Genomic DNA, 22,501 nt, shown 5'->3' with positions numbered 1-22,501 from the left:
CGGCACGGAGCCGAGCGGCGGCGCCCGGCGGCACGAGGCGCCGCTCCGCCACCACCACCGCAAGGCCATGGTGTCCCCCAGCCCCGCCGCGCCAGCACCGCCTCCCGGCACCGCCGCGACCCGGACGCGGAAGCCCCGCGCCGCCACCGCCCTCCGGCGGGGTGCCGGGCGGGCACCCCTTACGGCCTCCTTGAGGGCGGGAGACCTCAGGCCGGGTTCGTAGGTGACTCCTGAGGGCGAGGTCTGGGGACATGTGGTGGCGCCGCTGGCTGCCCGCCTGCCTGGCCTGGGGCTGTGCGGCCGCGCTGTGCGGCTCCCGCGGGCTCTGCCCGGCCCCGAACGCCTCCCGCCCCGAGCCGGGTCAGTGCCCGCGGCGCCGGGCGGCGGAGCTCTGCGCCTGGGCCCTGTCCTCCGACAGCCTCCTAGGTACGGCCTGCCTGTCCGGGGCTGTGTGCTCCTGTCCTCCGCTGTCTGGGGCTGTGTGCTCTCTCCTGGGGCTGTGTGCGCCTGCCCCGGGGCTCTGCACCTCCTGTCCTGCCCCTCCCGGGCCTGTGCACACCTGCCCTGCCCCGCTCTATTGTTTGGTGGGTGGTAGCAGCTACTAAAGCCAGTAACTAATCGAAGACCTATATACACAGTCAAATACTAGTTTTAAAATTAAGACTAGATTGGCCATTAGGAGCTTTTTTGTTGTTGATTTTTTTTTTTTCTCCGAGTCCCCATTACGTGTTAGTGCAGAGTTGATAACCTGACGCCTGTCTGGAAGTACACAAAGCGTTTCAGCTCTCCTTCCTCTCGGGCATACAAGACTGCTTGTAATCATAATGATAATTGATATGATAACATTACAGAACTAATTTAATCAGATGACACAATTACTTGTGAACGTTTAGAAAATATAGTCACTGATAAATCTTGTGGCAGCTGGGTATAACAGGATCTGTCATTAGAGGCAGTATGAAACATGGCTAGCAGCAAAGCTCCAGAGATGCTAGCTAACTTAAAATTTTTACAAAACAGTGACTACGAGGTACTGGGATTTTATAATTAATGTGGAATTGTAAGATTGTGGCAAGCAAAAATCCAAAATGATGGTAAACCACACTGTTTTAAAACCATATTTGCTCTCTGTTACCATGGAAAAGGGCACAGAGCAGGTCTGAAGGAAGAATGAAGCACAACTTCTGAGTACACACGTTATGCTGCAGCAAGAACTACATCTTCTAACTCTTTCGTTCACTCAGAAAAGACTTCATCTGTTTTCTTGTTTTGCTTGGTGATCTTTGCTGCATATGGACTGTATACAGCAGTTACTGGTGCACAGTGACTTAAATCTGTTGCACTACATTGTTCAGCTGGGGGGAAAGCTGAACTTCTCTGTCTCATGCAAGTATCTTTTAGGGTGTATATAATTTAGTGCAACATGAAACTGCCCTGAGACTGTTCTAGTCAAAGTCAATTCAATCTATGCTTAGATATGGTTTAGATCTTAAAACTAGAATGCCCCGGAAGATTCTTTAACTGCAGAATTCAGAATTCAGAAATTCCAAGCAATAAAATCCTGAATTTTTTTGGGCTTGTTTTTCATGAAGGCTTAATATGCGTTGGTAAAGTGGTAATGTTTCAAGTTCTAATTGTTTTTAAAGCATTTTGGTTGGATTTAAGAGGAAACCTATTATGAATAATATGATTAATTGTTTTTTATAAGACATTTGTTGTCTGTTTCATGTTTACAGATCCTTTTCCAGTTGATGTGATCCAAGAAAATTATGTCCGTAATGTGAAAAACTGCATTTTTTCAATTGTCTATCCTACACCTTTTAAATCTAGAGTTCGTCTTGTAGCTGTTTCAGAGGTTGGCTATTGTTTTTCATTCCTCTCTAATTAGTAGAAATTATTAATACATGTACTAAAATATATTTTAATATTCATATGCTATTTATTGTGAAACATTTTCTCAATATATACTTGAAACAAACAGCATTTAAAACATACTATGAGATGTCTTTTAATAATGAGATCTGTAGAGAAAACATGTTCATTTCCACTGAAAATCTGATCATGTTCAAGTATTATTTCTTTCTCCAGGATGTTCTTGAAAATATTTTGGATCTTGATGTATCTGTCAAAGGATCGTCTGATTTTCTGGAGTTCGTCAGTGGTGCGAAAGTGATATTTGGGTCTGTTCCATTGGCCCATAGGTATGGGGGTCACCAGGTAAGTATGGCACTCGTTCTTCCAGGTGGAATTGTGTTGGTCTTTTCTTGTGAATTACACCTTGATTATACCTATATGTACATGAGTATATGCCTGTGAGTACATGAACACTTACTAACCTTTTGATTGCGGATTTGTTCTTCATAAGGGCTGCAGGTGGAAAAGACCTATAATATCCTTCCACAGCACCCTATTTACTTTCTCTGCTTTTGTTTATGCCTGGAGCAAATGATCTTTTTAATTTTCATTAGCTGCCGAGTCTGCTTAGCACCCCAGCAGCCTGGCCAGCTCTGATTCATGATAGATACTAATAGCTCAAAGGAGTGAAGAAGGACAGAGCCTCACTGCAATATCATGATTACTGAGATTCAAGTTTCATTGAAATGGCTATGATTATTCATCGAGAAGAATGGTAGAATTTGATTGTAACTTCCAATTAAAAAAACCAAAATAAGCCATGTGGGTTTAAAGGCTCATTATACAAAAAAGACAGGTCTGTAGCTGTACCTCATAGCTGGAAGGTAAAAAAAAATGAGGATTACTGGTGTTACTCTTTTCTGTGGTTTTCTGATTCATTTTTGGTGAAATACAGCCTTAGGGATCAACATTTAAATGACTATGTGAGCAAATGTGTCTTTTGTGAGGACCTACATGTAATCTCTATTGTTTCAAGTATAATTTCTATAAATTATAGAGGACAATAACTTGATTTTAATTTTTGTCAGTTTGGTAGCTGGGCAGGTCAGCTGGGGGATGGAAGAGCCCACTTGATCGGAGTATATACAAACAGGTGTGACTTCTTTTAAAGTGTCTGATTGAACTCTCTGTTCAATTTAGCTGATTCATGGTTAACCTGAAGTATACTTTTAGAAATGCCAATGGTATTTTTGCAGGCATGGTGAGAGGTGGGAACTGCAGTTAAAAGGGTCAGGAAAGACCCCATACTCCAGGTAAGTTGCAGTTATTCTGTGTACTCCAAAACTGAATGTTTTCTTTTTGAAATTTACCTTGATTTTATGACCTATTCCTTATCTCTCTGTTCTTGATAGGAATGGCGATGGAAGAGCTCTGCTTCGCTCTTCTGTTCGAGAGTTTTTGTGTAGTGAGGCCATGCACTATCTTGGAATTCCTACAAGCAGAGCTGCCAGGTATTTTTCTTTCCTTTTTCACAGTATCCTAATTTAGAGGTAATTTTGTGACTGAGTTTAACTGAACATCAATAAAGCAGGACAGTTAGTTTTCAGGATGATAGATCTCTTCATATGTATTCAATCAGGTCAAAATATATCCTTCCATAGATTTTTGGATAAAACTTTCCAATAATAATAAGCTCTAGCAATTAATGGCATCACATAGTTTGCTGGATTCTAGAAATCCAACTTAACTTTAGTGTAGTAAAGACTCATTTCTATAAAGTTAATCCAAGTTCTAGAACCTGGCCAACTAGGAAAATATTGAAAGTGGCTTTTTTTGTACTGTCATTTTTAAGATTGCTGGGAAAAATTGTCAGTCATATGAACAAACATTAATATTGGCGGTAGAACTGAACGTAGGCAATTGCTCTCAATTGCTCTCAAACACCCCTTGAGCACACAGAGAGAGATTTCATAAAAAAATAATTTAAAACTAATTCTGTCTGAACCAAAGGAGACTAACACATACATTCATTTGGATGATTTTCTCAGAATCAAGTAACTGAATATTTTCAGGTGATTATGTTTAAAATGCCAAATTCATTTTGTGTTCCAAGTAGTCTTAGTCTATACTGCAGTGTTTCAGGCTTCAGAGAAAGTAAATCCTCTGCAGAAAAAGCTTGTACTCAGCTGCCACATGGCTAGGTGTCTGTATTTGCAAAGTGTCTGCAAATCTCTTCAGCATTAGTTCTAACTCATTTGCTCTGTTGAAGTGCAGTGTTTTTAAATGACATTTTTGATGGTTTATTCACTGACTTCATCTTGAGAGTCTTTGCTGTTGGCTGTTAGTGCAGAACTTTAAATCTGTCTGAGTATCAGCAGGAAATCATTTGGCAGGTTAGAGCCTCTCTTTGCTGTCATCTCAACAAATTGTGCAGTGCAAAACCAGTATGAAATTACCCCTTTACTGTGCATGAATTCTACTGAGCACACAGTGTGCTTGCTGGCGTATTGGTTAAATGCCTGGCTCTCTTAACTGTTGTACAAGCTCTGCAGACTGTTTGCAAGACTTAATTTGGAAAAACCCCAGCTGACAGCCATATTCTTCCCGATGGGGAGCTGTTGTACTGAGGCTGGTGGGATGCACTTAACAGAGGTCTTGTCAAGTCTTGGCAGAAGTAGGAGGAAAAACCTTATGGCTTATCCCAGAACACCCAGCCGGTTGGTTTGCTCTATTAATTTTAAGTACCGTGTTCCCAATGGGGTGCTACAGTTTATGACCGTACTGCTAGATACAGAACACTTCATACAGTACCATTTTAGTCCCATACTGGCACTACCAGTGAGCAGTGTTACACATGAAGTCAAAAAAGTGAGCCAATATGCAAAGTTTTCAGAGTGGCCTTTACTTGCATAGTTCATGCAGGACAGCAGGGAGAGCACTTAGGAGTGTAAAGTCAAGCCTTTAAGTGAGAGCCAGGTAGGGAGGGATATAATCCATCCATCCTTCTGTGAGTCCTGTTCCAGCTTCTTTGGTGTAAGAGCTTTTCAGTGCTCCATTTCCTGTGTCGAGTGTACAGCTGGTCTGCTGCTGCCTTCTCTCCAGTAATGGTACTTACCAACTACAGGGACCATTGGAGAACTACTTTTCTAGTGGGAATTTGTGTTTATGTGGCTGCTCAGCTACCTGGCCAGCTCTCAAGTGCTGCACGTCTGTACTAACTAAATGTTGATGCCCCCATGGAATTTTGTGTCAGCAATAGAAGTGCTGGTATTCTGTAGGAATTTTGCAGAGAGCCTGCTAAGAGTTACATAGTAAAAAGGAAACAACCTTTCTGGCAGAGGTCTGTTCAAAACAGTGAAGTTTAGTTGCCCAACTTTTGTGCCTTCTGTCCCTTAGGGCTCTGCTGCACACATTGTTTTGTAAATGTCTGAGGTTCATTCCCTGCTTCTACTTTTTTTTGTTTTCTCTTGAAGGATGAAGATTTTCTTCTTCCATCTAATTTGTATCAGAGCTTTTTGTACTTAATCCTACAGACATACCAATTGGTTTCAAATGAGTATTTAAAAAAAAAAAAAATCCCTAATTCTGCTTGTATCAGTACAGCTCCAGTAAAAGGAACAGATTGATTTCTGTATATTTTTCCCCTCCTGAAAAAATTCACTGCCTGTTCTTTGCAGTTAACAGAACATTCAGTTTGAATAGCTACTAGGTATCTTCAAAAATACTGAATATAATAACAATAATTTAGTTTCAAACCCACAGTTACTGTTGCAAGCAACTGCACTATGTAAGACTTCATGCTATTTCTTTTCACGACCTTTTTGTACATATTTATGTTTGTATGCATACGCCACAGTGTTGGTTTAACTGAGTTCTTTCTAAAATTTCAATGCTCAAGCATGTAAACCCAGAATCTTGTGTACTTCAAAAATTTAACTCTTGAGAATTAACACTGTGACTGTCTTCAGTCATATTTATGAATGGAATATTAGGTTTGCATCTTCTTTGCTATATACCTCAAAGAAAAGCTTGGTTTTGTCTTCTCTGCTATCTTCAACTACCTAATAAGTAGCAGATATATGTAACTGCATTAAATATCAAATAGCATGCCACCCAACTGTATTTGGAATCATGGAATCGTAATTTGGGTTGGAAGAGACTTTTACTGGTCTAGTCCAAGTCCCCCCTCAATGAGCAGGGACATCTTCACTAGATCAGGTTGTTCAAAGCCCCCTCCAACCTGAGCTTGAATATTTCCATGGTTGGGGCATCTACCACCTTTCTGGGCACCCTGTTCCAGTGTCTCACCACCCTCTGAGTAAAAAACTTCTTCCTAGTATCTAATCTAAACCTGCCCTCTTTCAGTTTACAGACATTCCCCCTTGTCCTATCACTAGAGGCTCTGGTAAAGAGTACCTCTCCAGCTTTCTAGTAGCCTCCTCTAGGGACTGGAAGGTGCTATGAGGTCTTCCCATACTCCCCATGAACAGTCCCAACTTTCTCAGTCTCTCCTCATAGGAGAGGTGCTCCAGTTCTCTGGTCATTTTTGTGGCCCTCCTCTGGACCCACTCCAATAGGTCCATGTCTCTCCTGAATAGAATAATATTTTCCAGTTATCAACAAGCAAAGATAAAGAAGAATTACATAAAATGAGCTGAATTATCCTCCTGCTAGACTCTTGAACAAGGAGTCTTCTGTGCCTATTGAAGGGATAAGATCTCTTTCAGAAGATGGCACCAAGCTGGATTGTCAGTGTAATCCCAGTTGCTTTGGAGAGAAAACGTCCTATTTGTTAACCTCAGAGGAACATGATGCCCTTGCATAGTTTATGAGGATTGATTTTTTGTGATAGAACAGAAAATACAAAGAAATGATGTATTTTATTTCACAGAATTAATGTAAGTTGTGGAATAAAGGAAGCTGTAGTGAACTCTCACAAATCTCAATATTTGGATAAACATAAAAATTTATAGGATGTGCAGAATTTTAAGGCAAATGAAAGGAAGAGATTGGTTTTAAAAATCTAAGTACCAGTAGCAGTGATTGCTAAGGGTCCCAGATCTGTCCCTGAAGTTTCTGAGATAATTTTGGCTCATGTAAAGGGCGACCTCGATCTGATGCAACAATTTGGTTTCTAATTTTTCTGTCCTCAAAATTTCCATGTTGTCCCCGGGGAAATTGTTAGTTAATGTTACAATCACACTAATATGTCACTGAGGTTCCAAGTGAATGCACTACTCTTTTTGAGAGCAGCCTTCTCCCCAGGAACAGTGAGAGTAATGAAATTGGACAACATTGTATTAAATACAAAATAAATGCATCTTGGTCATGGACCTTGGTAAGCCCCAGCATCTTTGCCTGTGTCATTTGTAAATACAAAGCTATGCCACCAAAAGATCTTTCTTTTTATGAAGAAAATGAATTTATGTGAAATATGACTTTGATCTTCATTATGAATTATTTTTGCTGAGATAATTTTTAATGTTCATTTCTTGTTTACTACAGCTTAATTGTAAGTGATGATGATGTGTGGAGAGACCAATTTTACAATGGAAATATTAAGAAAGAAAGAGGTAATGAACATATTTTAAAATAATATATTACAACATTGTAACTTAATTCTCCATAAAAAATGTGTAATAAAAATAATAAATTGGCTTAATTTAATTTATTAAGATATAAAACCTCTCCTGAGAAAATCAATCTGAAATATCTTTGTTGAAGAAATGAAGCCCTCTGAACAGGTCTTCTATGATTGTGGCATACATATTGCAAGAATATAATTTTGATTTTCACTTCCCATTACCAAAATGATATTGAAAACTAGGGAAATTTTCCATTGTTTTGATAGCAATACCAGGATGGTGGGAATGCAGCTGTGGCCATGTCACTGCTACATTATCTACACCTGCTCTGAAAAAGAGTGAGATGGCACAGCATGGGGAAAAATCTGTTTGTGTTCTATCTTTAAGGCCAGTATTTCTGGAGCAATTCTAGTATTAATGCACTAACAGAATTTTGCCTGTGGTTGCTGGTAAAGCAAATCAAGCTTCATCATTAAAATGCATGTGTAGTAAACTAATATTATACATTTTCATCTGTTATGTGTTAGGCATACTTACAAAAATATCAGTTTAACTGTGCATATATAAACTGTGTCTATAGAAACAACACATGATGGCTTTTGCTATGGAACTGTTTTATTTTGCTGATACCCTGTTTACATTTAAACACACTTGTCTCTATATTTAAGGTGCAATAGTGCTACGACTTGCCAAATCATGGTTTCGTATAGGATCCTTGGAAATCTTAACTCACTCTGGGGAACTGGATTTACTAAGGTTTGAATTTAATCTTCATAGTAACCATAATACTTTTCTCAACAATCAAATTGCATTAGAATTCATGTATACAGTTGGAATTTAGACATAAATTAATTAGCAAGTAAGATTATATAATTTAGAAAGGTAACCTGCTGGTTTTATACAAGCATACCAAAGATCTTACCTCACAAGGGTAAAACCCTCGAGATGTTTCTAAAGGCCTGGATCTTACAAAATGAGACAAGTTTTATACCTGAAATAGTTGTGGTAACTAAGCACTAGGGAGGAGTTGTTTGTTTTGGAAAATTTGTAAGTTGAAAGTCTAAGTTCCTACATTTCTCAGTTTTCTGTGACAGGTCCTGCAACTTTTAATGCATATATGCCATTTCCCTAAGCCTGTCTTATAGGAATCTAGAGCACTATTTTGGGAATGGCCAGTTACTGTGTAAGTACCCTACTTCATAAGAATTCAGCCGTAAAATTTTCTTTGCGAGAATTCTGATGTAGAATGATTATTCCTTGTAATCTGATACTGGTTTTTTGGAAATGCAAACTCTTTTTTTTACCTAAAAAAATGGATATTGGTGCATGCAAAACCAGGTCCTGGTGTGCTCTGGAGGTTTAACGTGGGAATAATTTTAACTCTGTGTGGCAGTTTCCAGTTGTATTTACGACTACAGCCTGTCTCTAAGCATTTGGAAGAGCTTAATCTAATATTCATTGGAATAAATAGACCGAGGTTTTTAATAACTATTTGTGGCAAGCTGTAGATCAGCATTTTGCTGTTTGAAAACAAGAATTTTTAATGATCAGTTCTAAAGTACCAGTTTTGTTTAAAGAATTCTGTTTCTTCTGTTACAGAAGATTGCTAGACTTTATCATCCAGGAACATTTTCCATCAATAGCTATGAACGATTCAAATAGATATCTGGTAAGTCTTTTTATTTTCCACAAGCATGTGAACAAAATTACAGGAAGGTCTTCACAATTTCAAGTTTGACAAGATTTTAAAATTTGAAGTAAGATTCCAGGTTTTATTAGCAAAAGTTTATTAATTCTCTGCAGTGAAAATCTGCTGCTTTGATTTTTTTTGTTTTCTCAAAGTCAAATATGAACATTTACCACCAGTTTTCATTATGGAGATGTTTATTGTGAAGCTTCCACTTTCTGTTGTTTTTTGTTCAGGTTTTCTGTGAACAGTGGTCATGAAGTGATGAAGTGTGCTTTTGCTAATGTAATTGTAGTATATATAGTATATTATAGTAGACACCCTAGTATATATAGTGTCTGGGTTTTTTGGTTTTGTTTTTTTTTAAATTTTACTTCTTAATTACTTTCAGGGCATCTGTGTATACTTATTTAAAGTCTTTGCTGGATAAGGTTATTATGTACTCACATAATTTGGAATGGGAATGATAAGTCCTGACAGACAGATAACTAAATTTGAAAAATAGAATATATTACATATTTCTAAGGTGAATAAAATACTTATGTTTTTCAATATTTTTGATACAGAGAACTTAAAGTAAGTGATGTATTTGATTTTAGGAATTTTTCTCTACAGTCGTGTCAGAGACTGCAAATCTGATTGCAATGTGGATGTCTGTGGGGTTTGCACATGGTAAGGTGCCAGATGGCATTGGCTTTAGGGGAGGGACACTTTATAGTAATATACTTAAAAATGGCTTTTATTTGTCACCTTGGTCTTCAGTTCTGTTGCTGTCTTCGCCCACAGCTTTATCTGTTATACAAGGGGCTTTTGTAACAGAGTTACAAAACTCTCTGATCTCTCCAAGCACAGCTGTGACAGAACGAGTATATGGGGGCAAGAATTCTCAGAGCTGTTGCAACAGTGCAGTGTACAAAGGCAATGTACTGATGCCATATATAAATTTAACTGCTCTGAATTTGATCCCTCCACATGAAGCCCTGGCCTTTCACAGTGCACAGGAGGCAGAGCTGTCCAGCTCTGCTGCAGATTTGTGGGATTAACCCCAAAACAGCAGCGGGAGTGGGAGCCTCGGTGTCCTGCAGGGCACGGGCTGGGGGCAGAGGGACAGGGCAACTTTCCAGAGTCTGATTCCTGAGAGCTCTCTAAATTCAGTGGATCTGTTTCACATCAAATTGCCTAGAGACTGGGGTTCATGTGGAATTTTAACTTCTGTTTCTCCTTTCTGTTTAATTGTAGGTGTTTGCAATACAGATAACTTCAGTTTATTATCCATAACAATAGATTATGGTCCATTTGGATTTATGGACTCCTATGACCCCAGTGAGTGTAGCACCTGTTTTTATTTTTAATCTTTTTTACTTAAAATAATATTTTTATATTAAATTATATAGTTTCCATTGCATGAAAACTCCTATCATTATTAGCAGAAAAACCCTAAGCATGTGTACTCTTTGAAGAGCTCTAGGGAAAAAAATTGCATCAGTGACCAGTTTTATGATACACTATATAGGTTGCATTCAAGGGCTAAAAGTCTTGTTAATGAAATATTACTATTAAACCCATTTCCATGAGACTGTTTCCACTTGAACACCACCAATTCAAAAGATACTACAACAGAAGCCTAGAAAACAAAAAATTGTGTATTGCTGGAATCGGCCAAAAGCAGAAATGGAATACAGTAACTTCAAATGCATCAAGCTTTAGCTTTACAGTTGCAGCAGCTGATTATATATTGGAAGAAAAGAAATCAACCCTACACATGGCAACCTTTATTTGAAAGTCTCAACTCAATCAGTCTGGGATTGATAGATACACATTCAGTATATACATAAATGTGTATTACTAGAATATTGTTTATAGCTTGCAACTGAATAAACTTCAGAATCATCAGTGGTTATCTTGCTGTGTGTTTTCATGCCTGCAGCCTCAAATTATGGAAAACTCATGAGAGTAAATGTCATATTGCTTCATTGTATTGAACAAAATGGGGCTTTTTTTTGCTTTTAGATCTTTCTCTGTAGGGTGGGTTGACCCCAGCTGGCAATTAATGACCCACAAGCCACTTGTTCACTCACCCTTGAGAGAGAGGATTGGAAAAGTAAGGCTAAGAAAAAGCTTATGGGTCAAGATAAAGACATGTGAATAAGTCAAGGGGGAGAAAAGGGCAGGGGTGACCAGCAAGTGATGCAAAGACAATCACTCACCATATCTCACCACCAGACTGATGCAGAGTCAGTCCCCAAGTTAACAGCTGCCATGGAAAAACTACCCCCGGTTTTTATTGTTTTAAATGTGGAATATCCCTTTGGTCAGCTGGGCTCAGCTGTCCCAGCTGCATCCCCTCATAGCCTCTTGCCCACCCCAGCCTCATTTTCTGGGGTAGCAGAGTGAGAATGGAGAAAGCCTTGATGCTGTGCCAGCCCTGCTGAGCAATGTGTAAAACACTGCTGTGTTATCAGCACTGTTTTAATCACAAGTCCAACGCACGGTGGACAGGCTGCTGTGATGAGAACTGACTCTATCCCAGCCAGACAGTGCACCCTAGAGCCAGATGAGAGGTGTTAGGTTCGAAATTCAGAGTTGAACCACTCACCAGATCTGACAGACGAGTTAGAAGTCTCCTCCTTAATGCCCCATTTGCTGTCAGTGTCCTCTGAGGACTAGGGCATTGATCATCTTATCTGCATGTGATCTGAGTGAGGGGTTCCCACTGATCCCGTCAGAGACTGCTGCTGCAGATAGGCATACATTTTACTTCTGGATACTTGTAACTTGTATGACAGGTATTTGTTATCTCCCAGATCATTTGGATTTGCATACTGGAACACATTAGGCCTAATTTTTATGTGAATATAAAGCTTGCTTGTACAACTGAAACAAATCTTGCTTAGGTGGCCTATTAAATACATGTTTATTAGATGTGTAACTTTTCCAGAAATCCTTAAATCCTGAATTTAGTTGGTCATTTGTTTGCTTAACCTCTGTTCTGAATAGTATCACTATATGCAGTAAAAATACTGGTTTCAAGTCTAAAAGTGTTTTTGATGAAAAAATGGTCTTTTTCTGTTTAAACATATGAATTTATTTTGTATCTTTAGATAGGAAAATGTCATTTGTGACAAATGGGAACTTGTCTGTGAAGGATGTATTTCTTAGATTTGCAAATAATAGATCTTGAGTCAATTCACTTTAAATAAGCATCCTTGTGATCTGATTTTAAATACTTAGTAGCTTTAGGTATTTTATAAGTTGGTTGTGTAAGTGTAAAGATGAATGTTCTTTAAACTTTTAACATTGATAGTATATTGTAATTACTCTGTTATGGAAAAGTAACGTTTTGTTTGAAACAGACTTTGTTCCAAACACATCCGATGATGAAAGGAAGTATAAAATAGGAAATCAGGCAAGTGTTGGGCTGTTTAATCTGAGCAAGCTGTTACAAGCTCTAAAACCTTTATTGGATCCCAGGCAAAATCAGCTGTAAGTAGTCCTTCAAATATCTTAATGCTTAAAAGAACTAGTGAGATGGGAGACCCTGTAATCACCATATGCTTAGGAAAGAAAGGGAATAGCTTTAAAAATATATATTTTTTTAACTGGAAATTGATTGTGGATTAATTATTGGCCAGAATAAGATTGGAAGGTGGGGAGAAAAGTTTTTGATGGTCATAAATAATAGTAAAATAGGACCACAGGGAGGTATTAGATATTGTGTGGTCCATTCTCCTTTCACTAAGACAGGACCTTTGCCTGTAGTTTTCTGTTCTAAGTTTGTCTAGCTTGTTCTGTAAGACACTTATGAAGACTGTGCATCCTCCTGAAGTAACAAAGTAGAATTTTAATAGCCTCTTGTAAAAATTCTTATAGGAAGAACAGATCCCACATGATTCAGAATATCAGTGTTTCTGAGATAGCAGGCAGAAGTTCTTGTTATTTAGTGTACAGCAGTACTATACCCACAGCAGCATTTTAGTTCCTTAGAACTTGACATTTCTTTTGTTTTTCAGAGCTTCCCAGATTTTGGAGGGCTATGGTGAATACTATTACAGCCGGTATGCACTTTCAGAACTTAACCTTTCTAATCACAATACTAAAAATGTATATAATGTTCACAATCTCCTTACTTTGTTACTATTTTCAGTTTCACAGAACTATTCAAAACAAAATTGGGTCTTCTTGGGGAGAATGAGAATGATAACTTTTTGATTGCTTTCCTTTTAAAAGTGAGTTTACTTTGTTAATTTTGTTGGCAAACATCTGAACTGATACCCCACTTGAAAAATACTCATGGAAGTATCTTTATTCACTAGATCATGGAAGATACAAAGGCTGATTTTACAATGACATTCCGAGAGCTGAGTGAAATTACTGCTGACCAGTTAAAGGAGCTCAGTATTCCTGAGGTATAAATACAAGCACCCAATCTTAGGAATACTTAATATAAAAAAAGTGAATCAAGTTGAACATAACCCTGATATAGTAGAGGCTATCTCAAGCCACTGTTCATCTGGGAAATATGTTACTGTATCATTATTAAGGGACAGAGACTAATACACCTGTATCAGGCTACCACCCCTTGTTAAGCCTGTATCTGGTATTGATGGATATGTTAATGGAAAGTGCTAATGAAAGATGCATTAATGAAGAATGCTGAAGTCAGATTTTCAGCCTTTGTTACAGGTCCAATATGAGTAGTCATAAATACTCATACACAAGTGGGAATTTGATTTTCTTCACATATAAGGTGGGTCTGCTACAAAAAACTTTCTTACTCCTCCCCTCCCTTTTTTTTCTGTTGTTTTGTTTAAGAATACCTTTTGTCCAACAAGTGAAGTTGAACATGGTTCATGAGGAAAATTTCAACCTCAGCTCAACCAAACTATTCCTACCATGGGTTTACTAGGTGGCTGAAACCTCTGCTCTCAAGCCTATTTGCTTATCTCAGTATCTAATGATACGTGAGATCCCATCTCATCATAAACTCCTGCTAGAACTCTTTGCCCAGAGTGGCCTCTGCCCTTCCTTGAGCACGAGATTGGTTTGAAATGTAACTTAAAGCGTAAGAATACATTTGCTATTGTGTCCTGCTCAGCCTGGTATCCCATCCTGTGTTGCTGCTATCTCAGCCTAAACTTACTCTTCAGGACCAAGTATAACCATATTTAAAAGACATGAGAGCATTTAATTTTTTTTACCTGAATATAGTGCAGTCTTTAAAAGTGGAAATATAGCTGAAATATTTGAACTGGAGTAAGATGCTAGGCAAGTCATAATTGGATAAAAAAGCAAAGGGGAAATTCTGAAAAGGAAGCTTGTGATCTGCTTCTGACAAGCAACCTGATCTGGAAAGAAAATAGCCTTTTTGGAAGAGCAAAATGATTTTTTTTTTTCCTTTTATTCTTTAACACAATGCCTTTTCCATGTGATGAATATTGTTCATTTTGCCTGGGAAACTTCACTGCCTTCCCCAAACATCTGATTTATGTCTGTTTGTCTTTGAAGCCAATTTAAAACGAGAGCAGGTGGACTTAGGAGGTTGTTTTAGGCAGCAGGATGGCTATGTAAAACACAGAATGGAAATGAGGAGTTGATGGCTCTTTTTCCAATTTTAATTAACTGGTTTTGACCAAATTTTCTGGTTTTCCTTGTTTTCGTCTGTTAAGTAAGAGGTCCATCCTGACCTTTTCTGTGAACTTGAAGCCATTAAGGGTTTAAAAGTTGAGATACTCTAGAGGGAAGCAACAAAAAAACCAGGAGTTGTAGCTTTGGAATTAATCATTTGCACAGGGGGGTGATAAGAGGATGGGTATGTTTGTAAGAGAAGGTATTTTTGTCATAGAACCCAAGGGATTTTTCCATTTATGGCAACTCCATCTCCCCATCTTTGAAGGTGCTGGCTGAGGAACCAGCGATTATGGTGTAGTAGTGACCCTGTTCCTACACTGAGGGTAATTTCCAGCCTTCACTTGGTAGCAACCTGATCTTTTTTTTCCCATGCAATGAAATTGTTTAGCCCATAAATTCTGGGTTCCAAAACTGATGTGGAAAAGCAAGTACAATTTTATGCTGGTAAAAAGTTGTAATTGTTTTAAAGAATTTCAATTTTAAAGTAATTTCACCTCTGTTTATTTACACGCCAATACTTTTATGAGTAAGTTTTCATATTGATTTGTACATCACTTAAGATTTTTTCAGCTGCATACTAAAACTGACCTAAAAATGCTAGAATCCTTTGGGAACACTGCAGGGGTCCTTATATTTAGTGTTCACTGGAAATATTCTGAAATTCCTCTTAAAGCAGCTTAACTCAGCACATCTTTGAACAAATGCTTGATTCTCACACTTGCCTGTTATCCACCTGCCTGCTTCCCAGCTCTTAGTCATTTCTGTGCTCATTTTTATGATCAAATACAGTTTGCATATATTTTTTACTCTTACTCCTTAAAATAACCCCAAAAACCACAGATAGGATCAAAACTTCCTGCTTTTAATTTCCCTTACATCTTTTTCTTGAATATGTGCTGTTTACCTCCTTTTATCTATGTCCATTTCGTCCTAATCTGCTCTTTCTCTGAAGTTCATTTTTTGTCTGTGAGCTTTGGCTGCTTTCAGCTAAGGAATATGAAGCAGCTGTTAGCTCAGTGTAATCAGCCAGGGAAGCCTGGTTTGTGTTTGCTGTCCATCACTGGAGACAGTAACCCCGAGCTCTGATTTCTTGCTGTCTGCCTTTTCCAAGTTCTGTCTCCTCTCCTACTGTCTCTATTCTTCTCAGTCTTCCCCTATCCCTGTATTCGTTTCCCTTTTTCTCCACCTTTTCTTTATCAACATATTTTGCTTATTGCACTATTTTTGTTGAAAAAAAAATCTCTACAAATAGATCTGACCCATGTACAAGTCTCAGAAGAGCAAAACCTGTAGTAATGTTGCTTAAAAAATGAAATAAGTTAGACAATAAGCCAAGGAAAAACAGGGGTAAAGTGCTAGAGGTGTTTAGGTAAAATTTGTCATAACAGAGATGGATTAATATGGATGTATCATGCTAGGAAAAATAAATAATTTGAATACAGAGGAAAAGATACTAGTAGAACATTTAGGGAGAAAATTCCTTGAAGGGTCATCATATGTTTGCCTTTTAAATCCTTTTATTGTTCATTGTCCTGGTTCCAGCTGGGATAGAGTTAATTTTCTTTCTAGGAGCTGGTACAGTGCTGTGTTTTGGATTTAGATTGAGAATAATGCTGATAGCACACTGATGGTTTAGCTGTTGCTGAGCAGGGCTTACCCTAAGTCAAGGACTTTTCAGCTTCTTGTGGTGCCCTGCCAGCAAGGAGGCTGGGTGTACACAGGAAGCTGGGAGGGGACAGAGCCAGGACAGCTGACCCAAACTGGCCAAAGGGGTATCCCACACCACTTGGTGTCATGCTCAGCAAATAAACTAGGGGAGAGCTGATTGGGGGACCCTGCTTGGAACTGCCTGGGCATTGGTTGGTGAGCAATTGTTTTTTCCTTTGTATCACTTGTTTCTCTTGGGCTTTATTTCTCACTCCTTTTGATATTTTCCTTTTCATTGCTATTATTATTAAATCATTTCAATTATTAAACTGTTCTTATCTTACCCCACACATTTTCTTACTTTTAACCTTACTTTAAACCCCCAGTGAGGGGGGAGCATGAGCAAATGGTTATGTGAGGCTTAGTTGCCAGCTGGGGTTAAAACACAGTATTTGTTGCTTACTTTGGTTTTTGCTTAACAGGAAAAGAATTCTGATTACCTGCCATTAACTGTTTCTTTCTCTTTAGGAGTTCCGGGCTCTCCAGGATCTGGGTAAACACAAATTATTTTCAGAATGGGTTACTATGTACCTCCTGAGATTAAACAGGTAAGTCTGATTGCAGTTTAAAGTGTGTATTTGCCAGAAGCAGGCAACTTTAATCTGCAGTGATTTTGCATTGTCTTTAGTGGGTCTGATAAACTGACCCAAACATGGTTTCATATGCATTTTTTGTGTTAATGGTTCTAGATTGTGCTGGATTCAACAGTAATTACTGTTGTAGTTCTGTTTTGACACACAGGTACATAAAAATGACATGGAAGGAGTCATCTGTTTCTTTGTCCTTCACTGAGCACCTGATCAGATTTCTTTGGTTAACAATTTTTCTTAAAATACAAGTCCTACAGATTCAGTCCAAGAATCACAAACAGGCTTTGCAAGTACATAGGAATGAATAGTGTTTAATTACTGTTTATATATATATATTTACTGTGTAATAACGTTGCTTTATGGTGACAGGGGATGGAAGTTGAACAGTTGCAAGTACACAGATTGTGTTTGGAAACCACGATGTTGCATAGATAGGAACACGTGAGATTCTTTTGTGTTAAATCAATAATCTAACATTTTTTCTTAGTTATATATGGTATTCATGGCTAATAGTAATGAAAAGAAATACATATCAGGTACTTGGAAATTTTATTCAGTAAATACAATTTTTAGGGGAAAAAATGAATACCAGACACAAAATCTACAAAAAAGTGTGCAGTTCTTTCCAAGTCTAATCATTCTTAGAGATTCACACTGGCTTCCACTGAACACAAATGCAGAACACTTAATGATTTTAATGAAAGTCAAATAAGATATTTCTAAAAATAAATCAGCATAACCCTCACTAGCTAAAGTGTTTTCTGTTTTCCTTCTTTTGTTTTGTTTTTCATGTATAGTAACAAGGGTGATTCAGACACCAAAAGAAGAACAAGAATGACAAGTGAGTAAAACAATCCAAAGGAATTATATGTTGCAGATGTCAAATATCTATTTACATATGTTTCTTTAGTGTTAGGTTTTTGGTTTTGGGTAGCACTAAAGTATACTATTTTTCTGAAGAGGAGACACTCTCATTACAATGATATTCATATTACAACAATGAAACTCATATTATAATGAATAAGATTGCTGCAAATCCTGTCACACTATACGTTCGTTCTGTCTGTCTCTGTCCTTTCTGCATGCTAAAAAGAATTCAGATTTCTGATAGGGACACACTTTTTCTTTCTGTCACCCAGAGAAAAAACTGTGTGAAAGGACTATCTAGTCATAGAAGGCAAAGGAAGGTGCTTTATTCTCCAAGTTATTCTAAATGCAAAATGGCAAAGGTACTGCAGTTAGGTATCACAGCAGAAACAGTGGATATGACATTCCAAGAATTGTTCAGAGGGGGATATTTCTGATCTGCAGTAAGCTGTGGTAAATTTGTGAAATTTGCCTATAAAAGACAATGAGCAACTGAAAATCAATGAGCAAAAGGGAATGAAGGAACTGCAGGATCTGATCAAACTCTGCTCAAGAGGTTTCACTGTCACACTGCTTTGCAGGGTGCTTCCTGCAAAGCAGGATGGAAATGGTGGCACTCTTTTGTTAGATATTGATTGGCTACTTTCTTCTAAAGCTCCAATCGATTTGCTAGTTACATGGCAGGGGCTGACACTGGCTTCCAGTAATGAGATAGTAAAACTACAGAGGGCACAATTTATGGTTTCAGGTTTACATCCCCATTTTCTAACAAAAGTTCTATCCATTTTAAAGAACACTTCTTAAAATTCTATTTGCATTTTTAGGAAGTTAATATGAAAAGTGCTACCAAGAAGAAAGATTTCTTTTATTGTTTTTTGATAGGGTTAAGAAGCTTAACTGTAAGTTTCTGAGGCCCTTTGCTCAATTATTATTTTGAGTTTTCAAGCTCCCCTGTTTTCCTCAGCTAAAATTGAATGCAGAAAACTGTGTAAGCACACTTCTTATTTTTCTGTATCTTTTGAACCTGCTTTTAGAGAAAATCATGACATTCTGAGGTTTTATTCCAAATCAGAAAGGATCCTAGTTTGTGGATGCTCTTCTGCAAACCATCATCGTGTTTTTTCCACATGCACCTCAGAGGATCTTATAGTACAGGAGACAAATGAAACATGGAAAAGGTTTTGCCTCCAAAATCACACTTGTGCTAATGGTCTTTGTTTTGGTAGCAGTCAAAACTTGATTTGCAAAGATTCATGGTTCAGTTAGTTTTCTTCCATATAATCAACCATCATTCTCTATTTATACTGCAGAGCTGCAAAAATTTATAATAGGCTACTGATGTTCATTTGTTATTGTTTTATTTAAAATCAGCAAATCTTGTTGGATTTTTGCTAGCTGCTCCATATTCCAGTGTGACTGAAATTTCTTGCAGAAGTTTTTGGGATTTTTTTTTTCTTTTTTACATTTTTACATCCATGCATTTAAATAGATTGTTTAGATGCCCCTGTGGTCTCTTTAAAATTGTTTGGGTTGTTAGTTTATTTGTGTGTTTGTTTGTTTAAGCATTTGCTTGTAACAGCTGTCCTTGTCAGTACAACTTCCAGAAGAAGTCTGGCTCAATTCAGTTAACTCTGCATTTTTACCCAGAATTTCATGTTAAAGACAAAACTGTCCTGGCTCCTCAGATTCTCATGTGGGTTGGGAAGTTCCACTAAATTGTGTATTGCTGTCTTTGACTGACCTTGAATATATTGGCATTAACACCTCATTATTCATCACCCTTCCCTAATTGTTAGTAAGTGTCATAAAATATCTCACTTCTCAAAGTACATTATCTTGAATCATTGAAGTTGATCACTTATTCATTATTTTTATTTTTTTTCTCCCTTTATTTAGTTTTCAGTTCTTTGTAGTGCTTTATCTTGCACTGCCTAAACTTAGCTCTTCTGGAGTTGATCAAAAAGTTTTGACAATCCAAGTCTATAATTGTATTTCTTTACAAAAGAAGCATGTAAAAAAAGTAGACCAGATCATGCTTAAAAGGGCAAAAAAGTTCTTTTGCTTTGTCCTTTTCTTACCTGGCTTTTATTAATCTTTCATAATTATCTTGTCACTTGTGTTAAATACTGATATTTTTAATACCACTGTGAAACCTGTCAGTTTGCAATTGTTAAGAATTTATTTCTGGGACAAATATTCTCCTGCTAAAAATGACTCACAGCTCTAATGTGAATTACCATTTTTTGAATGAGTCATATGTTAACTTTTTCACCTTTAAAAATTTTTTAAAAATAGTTATTACACTTTACTATTGATAACCCATTTACTGGATTAAATCAAATTCTTGGGCAGAGCAAATTGTTTTGCCAAGTGGTAAAACTTTTTTTAACAGGGCAGGTTATTGTTATGCCTGTGTAGAGGTTATCAGGATTTCCAATAGATGGTTGTATTCATTGGCTTTTTTAATATGTGTAAGTACGTACTGGACAGTGGGGATGTGAAAAAGAAGAATGTCTGTGGCCCCTCCTAATATATTATTTGTAAATAAAATAAAGTAATAGCTACTTGATTAGAGGAATTGAGTAGAGGGAAGTTTGAGATGGTAATTTTGATTTTCTGCTTTCTCCAATACCCTCTTTCAAATACACTGTATGGATATTTATAAGCTCCATGGATTTTTAAAAAGAAATATATAAAACTAACGTTTATTCATATATAAAACTAATGTTTATTCATATAAAATGATGAACATACTGGGCACTTCAGTGGAAAGAGAAGGAGATGAAGTTTGTGTATGTCCATAAATCACAGACTTTTGGTTTCAAGTGCCAAGGTGAAATGCCTTTGGTATCACTAACTAATCTCTTAATGTAATAAATGCCTACTGAATTGGGGAAAATATACACACCAGTGTCAAATTAAGACATAAAAGCAGGCTTGAAGTGTTACAATTGTTCTGTAAGATTATTTTCATCATTAGTTAAAGGGAAAACTTTCTCAAGTAAAATTCTAGCTTTTAAATTGCAAAACAAAAATAAGAATTTTGTTGACATAATCTGCAAAAAACTTGGTAATTAATGCCATGTGTGCTTATAAGAATTTTCCTTGGCATACAGTTTGACAGAACTCCTTTTAGAAGGTATTAGTGGCTCTGCTGTACGATATACCCTGGTTTACTAATTCAGCAGTTTCATTTTTAATGTCCCTACAATCTCTCTACTGCTCATTAGACACAAACATCCTGAAACAAGGCAGGGAAGCAGTGCAGTTGACAGGAGGGTTTCCAGAAGGATACGACAGACAGCTGTGGAAAAAACTGAGGAACTCTGCCTGCCCCCAGCCAGGAGATTAAAAGGAAAGTTGAAAAAATAGTTTCTAAAAAATACACCTGAAATGTAACATTAAAGGCTTTTATGGCTAAACTTTTGTTTAGGAATATCTAAGTACATATACTTTAATGGATATCTTAGTAATTACTTTTTAAATTAAGTAATACAATATTCATTTTTATGATCTCCACGAAGGTATTGACAACACTGAAATACGTTTTCCATCAATGTAGCAGGAACCTAGGCCATGGTGAACTCATCACACTTGAAAAGCCTGCTGGTGTTCCTAACAGGAAATCCTTCGTTATCAATGTCATGTTCTGTGCTACTCTAATTTCTGTTTGGCACTTCGTCACTACTGACAGTGCAAGTTTGAAAAACCCTTTTAGCAACTCATAGAATTAAGTAGATTGATTAATTCCTTTTCCTTCTTATGCATTTTTTTCTTGATCTGCAAATCTAAATCTTCTTGAAGATTTCAGTGACTTGTTTCAATGACTGTTTTCCTTTTGTTGAATATGTCTGACTAAATTTAACATGATTTACTCTTGGTTTCAGCTGTTAATCCTAGATACATACTTAGGAATTGGATGGCGGAATCAGCAGTGCAAAAAGCTAATTTGAACGATTTCTCAGAGGTAAAATTATCTTTTTTTCTTGACAGATTTAATAATAATTGACATAATAGCCAATGAAATAATTTTTACATTTACACTTTGAACTGTACTACATTTTGACCAACATTGTACCATATAACACCAATTGTTATTTAAAATATTAACAGAATTATTAATAGCATTAATTATAACATAAATAGTAGCAGCTATAGTAACAGTAGTAATAGTAATAGTAAGGAATTCACGTGATAATTTCTGGAGCCAGGAGGGTGCATAAGGCAACAACTTTCCTTGTTTACCAGAAAACATTTTGTATAAAAACTTAACCATTTTTAATTGCTTCCAGGTTCAGCTCCTAGAGCAGGTTTTACAACACCCCTTTCAGAGGCAGGAGGCTGCAGAGAGAGCAGGGTACTCCCTGCACCCCCCAGCTTGGGCCAAGCACCTGAAAGTGAGCTGTTCGTCCTGAGGGAAATTTGAACAAGCAGCAAGAATGATCAAGGTCAAAGCTCAAGCCTTCAAATAGGGCTAATGGATCAAGCCACAGGAATCTCTCCCTTAGACTTTGTGGACTGTAATCTGCTACTGTTCCTGACCAACTTATGAAGTCTTAAGATTAAAGAAATGCATCACTGTG

The 22,501-nt window shown here is 37.4% G+C and overlaps 2 protein-coding genes across 6 annotated transcripts in view; one reads left to right on the top strand and one right to left on the bottom strand.

The window, feature by feature from the left end:
- Positions 1–253, bottom strand: part of PDSS1 (decaprenyl diphosphate synthase subunit 1) — a 23,220-nt gene extending 22,967 nt beyond the window's left edge. Inside the window, 2 exon segments of the mRNA XM_042043023.1 lie at positions 5–180; positions 182–253. Of these exon segments, the coding sequence (XP_041898957.1) occupies positions 5–180; positions 182–253 (248 nt within the window).
- Positions 252–22,501, top strand: LOC121671405 (protein adenylyltransferase SelO-like). Of its 5 annotated transcripts, none has more exons than XM_042043007.1 (19): positions 252–426; positions 1,737–1,780; positions 2,089–2,217; positions 2,943–3,007; positions 3,111–3,167; positions 3,267–3,365; positions 7,360–7,427; positions 8,108–8,195; positions 9,039–9,108; positions 9,726–9,798; positions 10,366–10,449; positions 12,480–12,609; positions 13,137–13,181; positions 13,271–13,352; positions 13,440–13,532; positions 16,930–17,009; positions 17,849–17,892; positions 21,806–21,885; positions 22,211–22,501. In XM_042043007.1, exons 1-19 carry the CDS (start codon positions 252–254, stop codon positions 22,331–22,333), a joined length of 1,629 nt encoding a protein of 542 aa, XP_041898941.1. In that variant the 3' UTR covers positions 22,334–22,501. The 5 variants fall into 5 exon arrangements, 4 of the variants coding, with proteins under 4 accessions (XP_041898941.1, XP_041898940.1, XP_041898942.1 ...); XM_042043006.1 differs by having other exon boundaries at positions 1,737–1,855; XR_006018510.1 differs by lacking the exon at positions 17,849–17,892 and having other exon boundaries at positions 1,737–1,855; positions 22,211–22,229.

Source organism: Corvus kubaryi, unplaced genomic scaffold (assembly GCF_017639235.1).
Source record: "Corvus kubaryi isolate FWS band 111438036 unplaced genomic scaffold, C.kubaryi_AGA036_p1.0 37398, whole genome shotgun sequence".
In the NCBI taxonomy this organism is placed as follows: Eukaryota; Metazoa; Chordata; class Aves; order Passeriformes; family Corvidae; genus Corvus; species Corvus kubaryi.
This window is presented reverse-complemented; position numbering and strand designations above follow the sequence as displayed.

Excerpts from the sequence above, each read along its gene's own strand:
- LOC121671405 (XM_042043006.1), top strand. The coding sequence starts at position 252 with ATGTGGTGGCGCCGCTGGCTGCCCGCCTGCCTGGCCTGGGGCTGTGCG. Across the intron at positions 2,218-2,942 it reads ATAGGTATGGGGGTCACCAG|TTTGGTAGCTGGGCAGGTCA; the intron begins GTAAGTATGGCA and ends AATTTTTGTCAG. Across the intron at positions 21,886-22,210 it reads ATTTGAACGATTTCTCAGAG|GTTCAGCTCCTAGAGCAGGT; the intron begins GTAAAATTATCT and ends AATTGCTTCCAG.